The sequence below is a fragment of the Malaclemys terrapin genome, chromosome 24, assembly GCF_027887155.1.
Source record: "Malaclemys terrapin pileata isolate rMalTer1 chromosome 24, rMalTer1.hap1, whole genome shotgun sequence".
NCBI lineage: Eukaryota > Metazoa > Chordata > Testudines > Emydidae > Malaclemys > Malaclemys terrapin.
In genome coordinates, this window is record NC_071528.1 from 17,407,893 (window position 1) to 17,420,750 (window position 12,858).

The 12,858-nt window shown below is 46.4% G+C and overlaps 1 protein-coding gene and 1 long non-coding RNA gene across 2 annotated transcripts in view; one reads left to right on the top strand and one right to left on the bottom strand.

The window, feature by feature from the left end:
• The window catches only part of LOC128828602 (uncharacterized), a 59,603-nt gene that overhangs the window by 28,951 nt on the left and 17,794 nt on the right, over positions 1-12,858 (top strand). The window lies entirely within an intron of this gene.
• Positions 1,500-12,526, bottom strand: LOC128828600 (tetraspanin-33-like). Its single transcript, XM_054013372.1, has 8 exons — positions 12,320-12,526; positions 11,915-11,972; positions 10,917-11,041; positions 7,459-7,533; positions 6,834-6,929; positions 5,970-6,110; positions 4,822-4,983; positions 1,500-3,758 (listed from the first exon to the last, which is right to left on the bottom strand). The coding sequence occupies exons 1-8, from the start codon at positions 12,374-12,376 to the stop codon at positions 3,663-3,665; spliced, it is 810 nt and encodes a 269-aa protein (XP_053869347.1). The 5' UTR covers positions 12,377-12,526; the 3' UTR covers positions 1,500-3,662.

Genomic DNA, 12,858 nt, shown 5'->3' on the forward strand with positions numbered 1-12,858 from the left:
TTCAAACAAGTGTCAGGAATGAGACCCAGCATGTGGCACTAGTGAGCGATTCTGCACACTTGGAAACTGCCCCCTCAAAACTTCCCAAATCACCCCAGAGAACAGACCATTGTGGGGCTTTGTTCCTTCACATTTAAACAGGACCAGTAAAATCCTCAGCTGTTCAAATGGAAAAATTAGGAAAACCTAGAGCTCTGAGTCTGCGCTGATAGCTGTGAAACTCTGTCTCCTTGCAACACAGGGGCTTGGCTGCATCCCAGGAGGGCATCCATCTCTATAGCAACCAGTGTTTGTCACTTGGGCGAATCCCCGGGGTGCTCTAAAGTGCCAGACTCTAGAGTTCTCTTAGTCAGGGATGTACACTTGAGGCCCTTTCGCTCAGTGGCCTTGTTTATGTTAGAAATTCTTGTAGCCATATTCCAGCAGTGGACAGCGGTACCATAGCTAGCAACAGTATTAGCAGGAATCCGGACAGGGCACTGGCATTCTTTCCACCTGCTCATAGCAGGTTTTGACATGGGGGAATACACCCAAGCCCTGTCTGCACTAGTCTTTTGTCAATGTGTAAAAGGGTGACCTAATAAAATATTCCCAGTCAATATTTACACCTGTACAGTGACCTCTGAAGTCTGTGATGTGACTCCAAGTAAACTACAGGGAGGACAGACGCAGCTCACAGGGGAAGCTGATAAGAAAAAGTTATTATACAAGAACTAACTGACCATGCAATGTTGACAATGACCAGGATAAAAAAATAATGATTTTATTTTGGAAAGTGATATGACAGCTGGACTCCAGTGGCACAAGATGACTCTTACAGTTTGGATTATACTGTACAGAATGCAATCTGCTTGTTCACATACTTGTCAGACTGTGAGAGAACTGGCCTTGCACAGGGTCACTCCCAATTGCACATTTCAACAGTCCATGGGGTACAGTGAGGAGGAAAACGCCCTGCCGATAAACTCTCACAAGCTGGAGTTAGCAGCAAACAGACTCCTTCACTCCAAGCAAATGTGTCATATTTCCAATAACTGCCAGCTAGAAGTTCTCAGTCTATGGCAGCATCACCCAGTAGAGGCTCCCAAATTTTCTTGAGCCTGGAAAGTTGTAATTGCTGCTGAAGGAAACTGGTAGTTTTCGGATGCAAAAGGTGTTTGGTTCCATCGCCCTCCCACCAAAAAAAGTTTGGGTTTGTAATCATAAAAGGTGAGGAGTGCTCAGGGAATGGGAGCTGGATGCTCTTAACATGATTGGACCCTTTAGCACCAGGACAAAACAAAAAATACAATCCTAAAGGTTCAGCTCTTCAAGAAACCATTCCTGGCAATAACATATAGTTACAAGCGACAAAGAGTCCTGCGGCACCTTATAGACTAACAGACGTATTGGAGCATAAGCTTTCGTGGGTGAATACCCACTTCATCAGGCGCATCCGGACAGGGCACTGGCATGCGCCTGACGAAGTGGGTATTCACCCACGAAAGCTTATGCTCCAATACGTCTGTTAGTCTATAAGATGCCACAGGACTCTTCATTGCTTTTTACAGATCCAGACTAACACGGCTACCCTTCTGATACTTGTATAGTTACAGTACATGCAAATATAGCTGAACACAGAGCCTGTGATACAAATCCCCCAGGGACTGCACTAGCCAGTAGCCTCCAATGGCAGGGACTTTGTGGCTTTAAAACTCCAAAGAACTGGCACCTCATGGAAAATGGGGGAAATCTTTATTATGAAACAATTCTGTCCCTTTGGCACATTCCCCATTAGTTATTACAAGGGACTGGTACTTGTAAACAGATTCACAATTTCCCTGCAGCAATTGCTAATCGCCCCACTGTGATCAAAGCCCCCTGAGTGTGCTATCACAATCATAGAAATGTAGGCCTGAAAAGGACCTTGATAGGTCTTCTAGTCCAGCCCCTTGAACTGAGGGAGGACCAAGTAAAGCTAGCCCATCCCTGATGGTCGTTTGTCCAACCTATTCTTAAAAACCTCCAATGACAGGGATTCCACAACTTCCCTTGGAAGCCTGCTCCAGAGCTTAACTCTCTTTAGAGTTAGAAAGTTTCCCGTAATATCTCCCTAGCTGCAATTAAGCCCATTTCTTCTTGTCCTACCTTCAGTGGACATGGAGAACAGTTGATCACCATCCTCTTTATAACAGCCTTTAACACATTAGAAGACTGTCATCAGATCCCCCTCCACCATCTTTCTCAAGACTAAACATATCCAGTTTTTTTAACTTTTCCTCATAATCAGATTTACTAAACCTTTTATCATTTTTGTTGCTCTCCTCTGGCCTTTCTCCAATTTATCCACATCTTTCCTAAAGTGTGGCACCCAGAATTGGACACGGTACTCCAGCTGAGGCCCCACCAGTGCTGAATAGAATGGGACAATTACCTCCTGTGTCTTACAAACAACACTCCTGTTAATGTACCTGTGATGGAGTGTACAAAGCTCACACTGGGCCTGAAGGGGTTAAAGGAAGCACCACCACTCCAGACCTGCAGAGCATGCTCCAACTGGAGAGGCACTTTAAAACATAAAGAGAACAACTTAGCTCAGAAGAGGGAGGCTGGGGAGGAAGACAGACCTACCCTGTGGGCTCCTGAACAAGGGTGCCAAAGCAGCCTACCTGCTGAGCCTAGTTTGGGCTGAAGGTTTAGTTGTCTTTTCATTTTCTTTTATTATCTTATATAGGACTTGAAGGCATGTGGGGATGGATGGTAGGAAATGGCCCAGGGGCAAAGTGGAGGGCATTCCAGGGTGCTGGACACTGTTGGCACTCATAGGACCCTGGGTAAGAGCCTGGTAGAGTGGGAGGGACCGGGCTCCCCTACCAACTGCCTTTGCTGCAGGAGGAGTGTAAGGCTCATTTCCACCCCACTCCCCCTCTAGTAAGGACAGGGCAAGGACATTGAAAACCCTGAGATAAAGCTAAGGGTTAGGAACTGGACTGAAAGGCCTTCCTGCAGGGAGGCAAGGCTGGAAACTGGGTGGGCTATCCACCTGGCCCTCTGGGAACTCTGTTACAATATCCCGAAGTGATATTAGCATTTTTTGCAACTGCATCACATTGTTGGCTCATGTTATTTGCTATAACTCCCAGATCCTTTTCAGCAGCACTAACACCTAACCAGTTATTCCCCATTTTGTAATTATGCATTTGACTTTTTTCTTCCTAAGTGTAGTGCTTTGCACTTGTCTTTACTGAATTTCACCTTGTTGATTTCTGACCAATTCTCCAATTTGTCAAGTTTCTTTTCAATTGTAATCCTGTCCTCCAAAGTGATTGCTAAAGCAACCAGAGGACTCTGACCACAGATGGAGAATAAACATCAGGAATCTCAAAAAAGAAAGATTTGGTATTGTGCAAATGTCCATGGTAATAAAACAGTGCGGGAGGAGAGAGTGAGAGACCCATCAGATGATCCCATCAGGCAGCAAGGGTCCTTTCCAAGCAGCAGTTGCCTCTGCCTCATATGCACAGAAAATGCTTTCCAGTGTCTGTTCATTCACCTGGGGCATGGGCCCTGGCACCCTCTGGGGTATTCACAGTGTTTCGACTGAGATCTCAGTCTGTTCCTTCTACACAGCCCGCACCAGTGGCAATAGAGACCATGCTGGGCTCTTGATGGGAGCAACAGACTTATTTTTTGGGGCCTCTCCTCCTTGTGCTTTTCCGTTTCTGTATGATAAAGTCAATCTGGTAAATGAGCATCACGGCCATGGAAAACACGAGAATCTGGAAGGGAAAAGGAAGTCACTAGGGCTGGATTCACTGACACCTGAAAGCAACATCCCTGAGGGCTGAGAGCAGGGGAAATGCAGGGAAGGGACCACAAAATCCTGTAATTTACCCTCTAGACAAAACCCAAGTTTCTGATGCCAAGGACTGTCCCCCCCACTGACTTTCATGGTTGCTGCAGGAGTTCAGCACCTGTGAAACTCAGGCTACTTGTTTAGGTGCCTAAGCATTATTGTTCATATGTCACTATATTATTAGTACTGTGTATCTAACTATGGATTTAGATGTTAGAATCATAGAATATCAGGGTTGGAAGGGACCTCAGGAGGTCATCTAGTCCAACTCCCTGCTCAAAGCAGGACCAACACCAACTAAATCATCCCAGCCAGGGCTTTGTCAAGCCGGGCCTTAAAAACCTCCAAGGAAGGAGATTTCACCACCTCCCTAGGTAACGCATTCCAGTGCTTCACCACCCTCCCAGTGAAAATGTTTTTCCTAATAGCCAACCTAAACCTCCCCTACTGCAACTTGAGACCATTACTCCTTGTTCTGTCATCTGGTACCACTGAGAACAGTCTAGATCCAGCCTCTTTGGAACCCCCTTTCAGGTAGTTGAAAGCAGCTATCAAATCCCCCCTCATTCTTCTTTTCTGCAGACTCTTCTGTTAACGTTTGCCACCCAAGTTTGAAAACTTTGTATGGAGGGGAGTGGTTATCATTCATAGAGCTAGCCAAGCAGATTCTTGGCTTTGTTTATACTAGAAAAATGCACTGGTTTAACCACATTTATTTTAAAATAAATTTAATTAAATCAATGCAAACTCCTAATATAGATGCATTTCTATACATGGAGGTAGTTTGCATCAACACGCTTGATAGCTTGCAATTAGTAAGTTACCAACTTAACCTTTGCTTATGTTAATTTAGCTTAAATCAGTTTAAGTGCATTGCTCTTGAGAGTTTGCACTGGTTTAACTTGATTAGTTTTTAATGGATTTAGTTAAACTGATGCACTTTTCTAATACAGACGTAGTCTTAACGCTGTTACAGCCTCAGTTACCTCCAAGAAAAAGAGTCCTATTGCTATCCCTGCAACAAGCAGCAGGTTTCTCTGCCCCCAGCCAACAATCTTTTCCAAGCAGCCCTCAATGTATATCAGACTTTCTGCTTTCCATGATCTCAGGTTCTGGGTCCCATAGCCACACATGGTGTTGAGAACACTCTGCAGGGAGAGAAGAGCCAGTAAGAGTTTAGTGAGTGAGGAACAGGATCTGCTCTTTCCCCCCTGAAGTAGTCACTGCATGCCTGACCCTGAGAGGAGAGGGAGGGGACAGGTGTCCTGATACAAATATCTAGCAGGGATGGTCTAGCTCAGGGGTGGCCAACTTGAGCCTGAGATGGAGCCAGAATTTACCAATGTACATTGCCAAAGAGCTACAGTAATACGTCAGCAGCTCCCCCACGTCATACCCCTCCCGCCCACCGGCAGCCCCACCGATCAGCATCTCCCCCTTCCTCCCAATCAGTGGGGGCAGGGCCTGTGGCAGAGCCAGGGGTTGAGCAGTGAGCATCCCCTGGCACATTGGAAAGTTGGCGCCTGTAGCTCCAGCTCCGGAGTCGGTGCCTATACAAGGAGCTGCATATTAACTTCTGAAGAGCTGCATGTGGCTCCGGAGCCACCCCTGGGCTAGTTAATACTTAGTCCTGCCATGAGTGCAGGGGACTGGACTAGATGACCTCTCGAGGTCTCTTCCAGTCCTGTGATTCTGATACATAGTGATGGGCCCAATCAAACAACCAGAACAGAACACTGCTTTGTTCTTGGTGGTCTAGCCAGCTATGTTACAGACAAACAGCATGTTAAATGGTTAGTACAAGGGATTTGGAATTGGGAGATGTGAGTTCTGTTCTGAGTCTTCCACAGACTCACTGTATAGTCTAAGTAAAGTCACATCGCCTTTCTGTGCCTCAGTTTCCCTAACCCAGTGGCGATAATGATACTGACCTGACCTTGCAAACTGCATTGAGATCCTGACATGAAATGTTATATAATGCAAAGTACCTCTGATACTTTCCTACTTGATCTCTTTGGCTTTATTTTAATGTGTGTCCTTAGCTCCCAACCACGTGCTGCAGTGGAAATTTTTTTAAAATAAAAACCTAAAGAAAAAAATTTTAACCACAAAAATGTGGCCAGATTTGACTTACAGTAATGGCTGCCTCTTGATCTTTTTGGATGCAGCAGGAGAAAGGCACAGCACAGCGTTCCAGGCTTGGGTTGGAGTCTTGGCACTCAAAGTAAATATTCTGGGACCAGTCCTTGTAGGAATGCACCCCACAGCACTCAAACTGAGAGAGTGAAACAGAAAGGAGGACCCTGGGGTAGCTGCTCGTTTACACAGGGCCCAAGTGTGCATGGGACTGTACAGACAGGAGTTCTGAGAATAGCTGTGAGATAAGTTACCCACGGGTAGGAATAAACTGCCCAGAAGACCCCCTACAATCCAGAAAGGGAGAACTGTAATCTTTGGAATCTAGTTAAACTGCCCCACAGCCTCCTCAGATTACCAGTGTCTGAGCAGCGGCTTGAACAGGAGACACGGTTGACTCAACCATCTTTCTCTTATCTCTCTCATGGGTATTCACAGACTTTCAGGGGACTTTAGGAATCCAATTTGGGAGGGAGAAGCAACTGTGTCTTGTGGTGCAAACAGGGAGCAAAAATGGGTTTCCCTAAATTGGCCAATGGTGAATTTCACTCTGTTTCCAACTGCCCTGGTGAAAGTCACAGCTGCTGCCGTGGACAGAAAAAAATAAATGGAGACCATTCTTCTTTCTGTGGTTTGAGGAGTGGAGAAAACACTGACTTGAGCACAGGGCCTGGCAAGACAATGGGAAGCTGGCTATCAGGGACCTGGCGTTAGGCTCCCTGTGTATGTGAGGGTCTAATGCTGGCACTGAGATCCCAGCACTGACTGAGGATCTGAGACAGAGTATGTTTGGCCATTTGCCTTCACTGAAATAATTGAACAGCAAAGCATGATACAAATCTGAGAGGTGTTTTTAAATTACCTTTTTCTGTATATAATCAATAAGGTTCTGTAAATCTAGGTCATCCCTATAACCGGAGATAGCTTTTCCCATCAGAAATGCTGCTTTCTCCAACACCTGCAACACACACAGACAGTGCAGTTGTCAGCATCTACCAGGCAGATTCATTGACTTTCAGAAGCTCCCCTTGTCTTCCATTTCTTGCACTTTGGGCCCAAGTCTTGTCTCTGGCATCTGGCCTCTCGGAGGCACCCCTAATCTGAGCATGTCACAGGGACAAATGCAAGTTAAACCCAAGTGACTGCCTTTTTCCCCATTCGCCTCCCAAAAAGTGCAGATGGAGAAGGTTGATCTGCATCCCTGTTGGCAGCCAGAGGATAAATACTCTGCATATATATAGCACACTACACTGTGCATTCAGATGTTACCTGATTAATCTTGACAACTGCACAGTCAGGTAGGTAGAGGAAGTATTAATGTTCCCATCTTCCAAAGGAGAAACTGAGGCAGGGAGGGGCAGAGACTTGCCCAAGGCTACATAGGGTGTTACTGACTTCTAGATCTGTGCTCATGCAATTATGTTGCCAAATGCAACTGTCTAATTCAGCAAAGTGTCAGCCAGCTTTGGAGTTGGCTTTGCAGTTACCATGCCAGAGAAGAGAAATCCCAGGACAGCAGCCACGATCTGGAGAATGAGAATGATCAGTAAAATCCAGGCAAACTGAAAAATGAAGGGGTGAGATCATCAGAACAACCTGTAGAGCAACCAGTTCCCCCCACCAGCATCGATGCAAGAGCCCTGTGGGGCTGGGGCTGTGTCTATGATGTGTCATGTACATTCACCCTGCTGTGTATGTGTGTTAATACTCGTACCCAGACATCCAATGAGATCATCCTCCACCTCCAACAGTCCAGAGGAAATCAGCTGTCAGGTGCAATGAACCAGCATTTCCCCTTCAGTAATATTGTATCTTGGGGGGCCCCAAGGCACTGGGGCCTGCTTAAGACCTGTTACACACAAGACAATCCCTGGAAACTCCAGAAATACGCCCTGTGCAGGAAGGCTTGGAAAATCTAGTTCCAGATTCTACAAGAGGACACAGCAGCTGAAACACTGCAGAGAACACAGGGGACAAGCCTAAGACCTGGCTGAGCAGGGGAACTGTTTAAATTACCAGCCCCTTGGAGAGACCAGGCCTGATTATGCATAAAAGGCTGTCTCCTGCCTGCACTACACTACCATTTTTCTAGGTCCCAGCCCTCCTTGCAGAAGGAGGGCTGAATGTGAGAACTTCCAGGCAACCACCTGGATACCAGTGTTATTACAAGATAGGGCTCCCCATCATAGCTAAATGGTAGTACTGCTGGTAAATATCACTACCCGAATGTACTGGAGAGAGTCAAATCCCCTGCCTATAAGTCCCAGCTGAGGAATACACCATGGGCTAGAACAGAATTTCCCCTGGCTGGTTTTCCCACAATCCTCCATGCTTTATTTGCAGGTGAGGCTAGAAGAAAATGATTAGAATGTTTCAGACAAAAATGCCCCACTACCTCTGCTATAGCAGTGGTGATGGAGCTGAGATTGCCTGTGCTAATGGAACAGGCACTGACTCCACAGTCAGGTCAGCATTTTGGAGCAAGCCTCCCAGCCCAGATTAGGGCTAATGGGGCTTGCACTAGTGTTTTAAAGATAGTGTTAGAGACAGCACTTTGAAATTGCAGCCTCCAGTGCAACCTCTGCTCGCCCAAATCTGTCAGCCTAGGCTGGGAGACATACTCTGACCTTGCTGCCATTGTGACTGCCCTACTAGCTGCTTTTTGTAATGCTGTAGCTGTGTTGGTCCCAACAAGGTGGGTGAGGTAAGATCTTTTATTGGACCAACTTCTACTGGTGAAAGAGACGAGTTTTCGAGCTTACACAGAGCTCTTCTTCATGACTGGGAAATGTACTCAGAGTGTCACAGCTAAATACAAGGTGGAACAGGTTGTTTAGCATAAGGAATTACATGTTGTAAGAGGTCATTCAAGGTGAAGTGGGCAGTTCACACCTCTGTTATCATAGGACAAGAAGTTAGTGCATTATACATTGTTATAATGAGCCATAAATCCATGTTAGCTGCTTGGAAGGAGACTTAGATTATGGCTACACTACCCACCGGCGGGCAGCGATCGATCCAGCAGGGGTCGATTTATTGCGTCTAGTCTAGACATGATAAATCGATCCCCAAGCGCTCTCCCATCGACTCCTGTACTCCACCGCCACGAGAGGCGCAGGCGGAGTTGTCGGGGGAGCAGCAGCAGTTGACTCACCACGGTGAAGACACCACGGTAAGTCGATCTAAGTACGTCGACTTCAGCTACATTATTCACGTAGCTGAAGTTACGTAACTTAGATCGATCTCTCCCCCCAGTGTAGACCAGGCCTTAGTCTCTAAGGTGCCACAAGGACTCGTTTTTGCTGATGCAGACTAACATGGCTACCACTTGTCTTTAAGAGTGCCCCTGTCATGGAATCTTAATTATTAGGGATGTAAAAGACCTATGAGGTCAGCTAATAACACTCACCTCCTGGCTGTGCTTTGAAGTTGCAAAGTGCTAGGTTAGGTATGTGCCAAGTGTGGTTAGCCCATCACTGGGGCTGGTTGTTGTTCCCTACAGTCTATTCTCCAGTGTTTTGTCCTGTCTAGTTTAAATGCCATCTTTTCATTAGCATGGTTAAGTCTCCCTTTGGGAAGAGGAACCAGCGCAGGGAAATGAATTCTTCTCTGCTTTACTATGTTAGCAAACCATTTCTTTGGTGAGTTTTTGCTGCTTTGCTGCAGTCAGCAATTTCCTCAGGTTTATTTGACAAGTTGTGAAATTTTTTTTTTACTCTGTGAATTTATCATGTTGAGTCTGCGCATTTGATTCCCAGCATTCAAAATTCAGTTGGAGTGTGGTCACATAAGGCAGATGGGGTTGTTTCTGTTCTCCAGTTGCATAAATATAACTCTTACGGAGTGCTCTTCCTACACAGATCTTCACACAGGCCATTTTGAAATTTGTTCACCCAAATGTTGCTGAGTGTGACTTGAGGGCTCAGAAGGTCAGCTCAGAAGCACACAAGGACCCCAGAGCAAGTATATTTTAAAATTGAAGCCAATATTCCAAGACACTGTTTGGTGGGGGCCAGTATTTACCCAGCTATAGTGATAAACATTAGCTGACACCTGAGAAGGAACCTTTCCTTTTGTATTACTGGGAAATGTTAAATCCTGTCAAGGGGGAATTTTTGTTATTTGCAAATGAAAAGAACACACCCTAAACCTCTTCCAGCCACATTGGATTCTATTAGCTACAAGAAACATGCAGTCTCCAAACATATCACAAGTTTCAGAGTAACAGCCGTGTTAGTCTGTATCCGCAAAAAGAAGAACAGGAGTACTTGTGGCACCTTAGTCTCTAGTCTCACAAGTAAACATATCACACACGCTTTCTTGCATTGCACTGCTGTAGCATGCCTGTGCCTCCAGACACTCCGCAATGAAATTATCCCCTAGATAACCTCATACCAACACCTGGAGGAATGTTACATTTGCAAACTCTCTGCAAAATTCCTATAAAGGCAATAACTGTGGATTCTGATAGGCAAATATTATAAACAGCCCTTCGACTTGGGACAAATAGTGTAAATGGCAAAACATTGGTGCAAATGTGAAAAACAGGCCACATTAAAAGGTGACAGGACTGGCACAAGCCACCAGATCTTTTTGCTTGGATGTGCAGCCAAAGAGACAGGTGGGGATCAGAAGTTATGAGTCACGATGGCAGTGCAGCCTTTAGTGTGGTCAGGAATTCACTGTTTTTTTTCTTTTTCCTTGCTGTTCATGCAGTTGGTGAGCTATTTTCCCACTAGCTCAGTAACATGCTAGTACTTCCAGTGCCCCCCTTCAGCACCCACTTAAGGGACTGACAAAAATTGATCTTCTAATGCAGGTGGAGCAGGTTCACACTCCACTCTTTGAGGCACTCTCTTTAGGCAGGAAGTTGCCTAGTAAGGGCAGCCCAAGACATAGGGATCCCTATCAGATAGAAGAAAGCCTCCCACTAGCCTCTCCTTACAATTTTCAGCAGCACAGGCAGGTCACGCAAGGCTCCTGTACACCCCACAAAGGTGATGCCAAACATCAGGATCCCCACCGTAAGCAGGATCAGCGAGGGATCAGCGAGCAGCGAATCCACAGCACCTGGCAGAAATTGAAAAACAAGGCAAAGTAAGAAATTTGCGCAAGCCAAATCCTGCTCCTTCCTCTTCCCCTCGGAGTATCAAGAATGGATACAGAGCTCACAGAAGAACACTGAGCTGGACAAGTTCCACATACCAGCCTTCCAGGGCAAGCCCCAACCCTCCCTTTGAAACACATTTCCTCCCTGCACTCGTCAGTTTTAGCCACACCTCATCACAGAGCTACGGGATTACAAAACACTCACCAAATAAAATTCTGCACTACAAGGTGGCCTGGGTCCACATGTTTAATTGATGAACACATTTGTCACCTTGGACTGTAAACCCTTCCGGGCAGAGTCCATATTTGTCTCTATGGTCTGTACAGCACCAAGCACATAGCTAGTGCTCAGCAAGTACAAATGGCACATTGAAGGGAGGGGGAATTTGTGCTTGGAGGTTTATTCCCCAGCGTTGAAACTGTGAAGCAACGAAGCCTCAGGTTCATGACATTGGTGGAAGGAGCTGAGCTCCCTCATGAGTTTACTTTCCAGAGTTCTCAGGCATTCATTAGGCTGCACCGCCTTATTTGATCCATTTGAACATTCAGCAGTCTTTGGGGATGACAAATGTACGTGGTTATTAATAATCCTTCTCACCCTTGTAGATCTATCAAAAAGATTGGGCAACGCCCTGCACCACCATGTGGGAGTGACATACAGGAACGATGGCGGAGGGTGATTTGAAAACTGCCAATCAGAGATGGGCCACAAAGCTCATCTCCACGCTGTACTGGGAAGAGAGCAATGACTGCACAATTACCCTGCAGTCACTTCGTTAGCTTTATCTAAACTCCAGCTTGGTAATTTATGGAGGGACAGGAAATGGTACTTACTTGCTTCTTTAGAGAGTTTGGCATAAATGCCAACTGCAACCATGAGCCCACTGGCCACCTAGGGAGGAAGAATCAGAGACAAACTCATCATTTTGCAAGAGGAAAAATCCCCAACAGCACCTAATTCTGGGAGCAGGAGACATTTGCCCAGCCAGAGAAGAGAAGCAGGACTTGCAGCCTGTCCAAGGGGAGCCCCAATGAAGGGATACCAGAGGGCAGATTAGCAATTTACAAGGGACCTGCACCCTGCCATCCTCACCACAGGGCCCTAGTATCACAACTGGCCAGACTGACTCTTCACTGGGACGACTTTGAAAGTGGGTTTCCCTGCAAGCAGTGATCTTGCTGCCCAGCCAGTGGCAGCCCCACCCTGGGCGTGGCAGCCCCAGCTCTGCTCAGACTCACCCAGAAGAGGTAACAGGAGACAAACAAAGTGTATTTGATGAGCTGGTTTGTTCTCATGGTTCGTGTCGGAGTCTCTGATACCAGTGCACCCCTCTCCCAGCTGTGGAGTCCGTTTCTCTGCTGATTTTTGGTGCCTGGATCATGTGCTCTAGGGAGTGTTACAGGCACAAAGGGAGAAGACTGACATGTACAGTCAGGTTTGCCACGTGTTTCCTAGTGTAAGTCACTTGCCTGTTTCCAGCTCCCTTGCAGCTGCAGTAGGACAGGCTGACTAGGCAAAATAAATTCCTGAAATGAAGACCTCAGACACGCTGAAAGAGGAGGCCAATGCAAGGAGAAGCCCAGCAGTGAGGTGGGGCAGCATTCTTCCATTCAGGTTATTGAGAGCAGGAGGAAGATAAGCCATTTGAAGAGAGATTCTGCCCAAGCTGCCAGTGAAATGTCAGAGGAGACAGGAAGAAACAGGTTTAGACTAGATTCTGTGCATCAGAGAGGCAGGTTCCCAGGAACTGGAGTCCCAGCCCCTTATTCCTTGGGTA

Excerpts from the sequence above, each read along its gene's own strand:
- LOC128828600 (XM_054013372.1), bottom strand. The coding sequence starts at position 12,376 with ATGAGAACAAACCAGCTCATCAAATACACTTTGTTTGTCTCCTGTTAC. Across the intron at positions 11,042-11,914 it reads CAAACTCTCTAAAGAAGCAA|GTGCTGTGGATTCGCTGCTC; the intron begins GTAAGTACCATT and ends AATTTCTGCCAG. Across the intron at positions 4,984-5,969 it reads ATCAAGAGGCAGCCATTACT|AGTGTTCTCAACACCATGTG; the intron begins GTAAGTCAAATC and ends CTCTCCCTGCAG.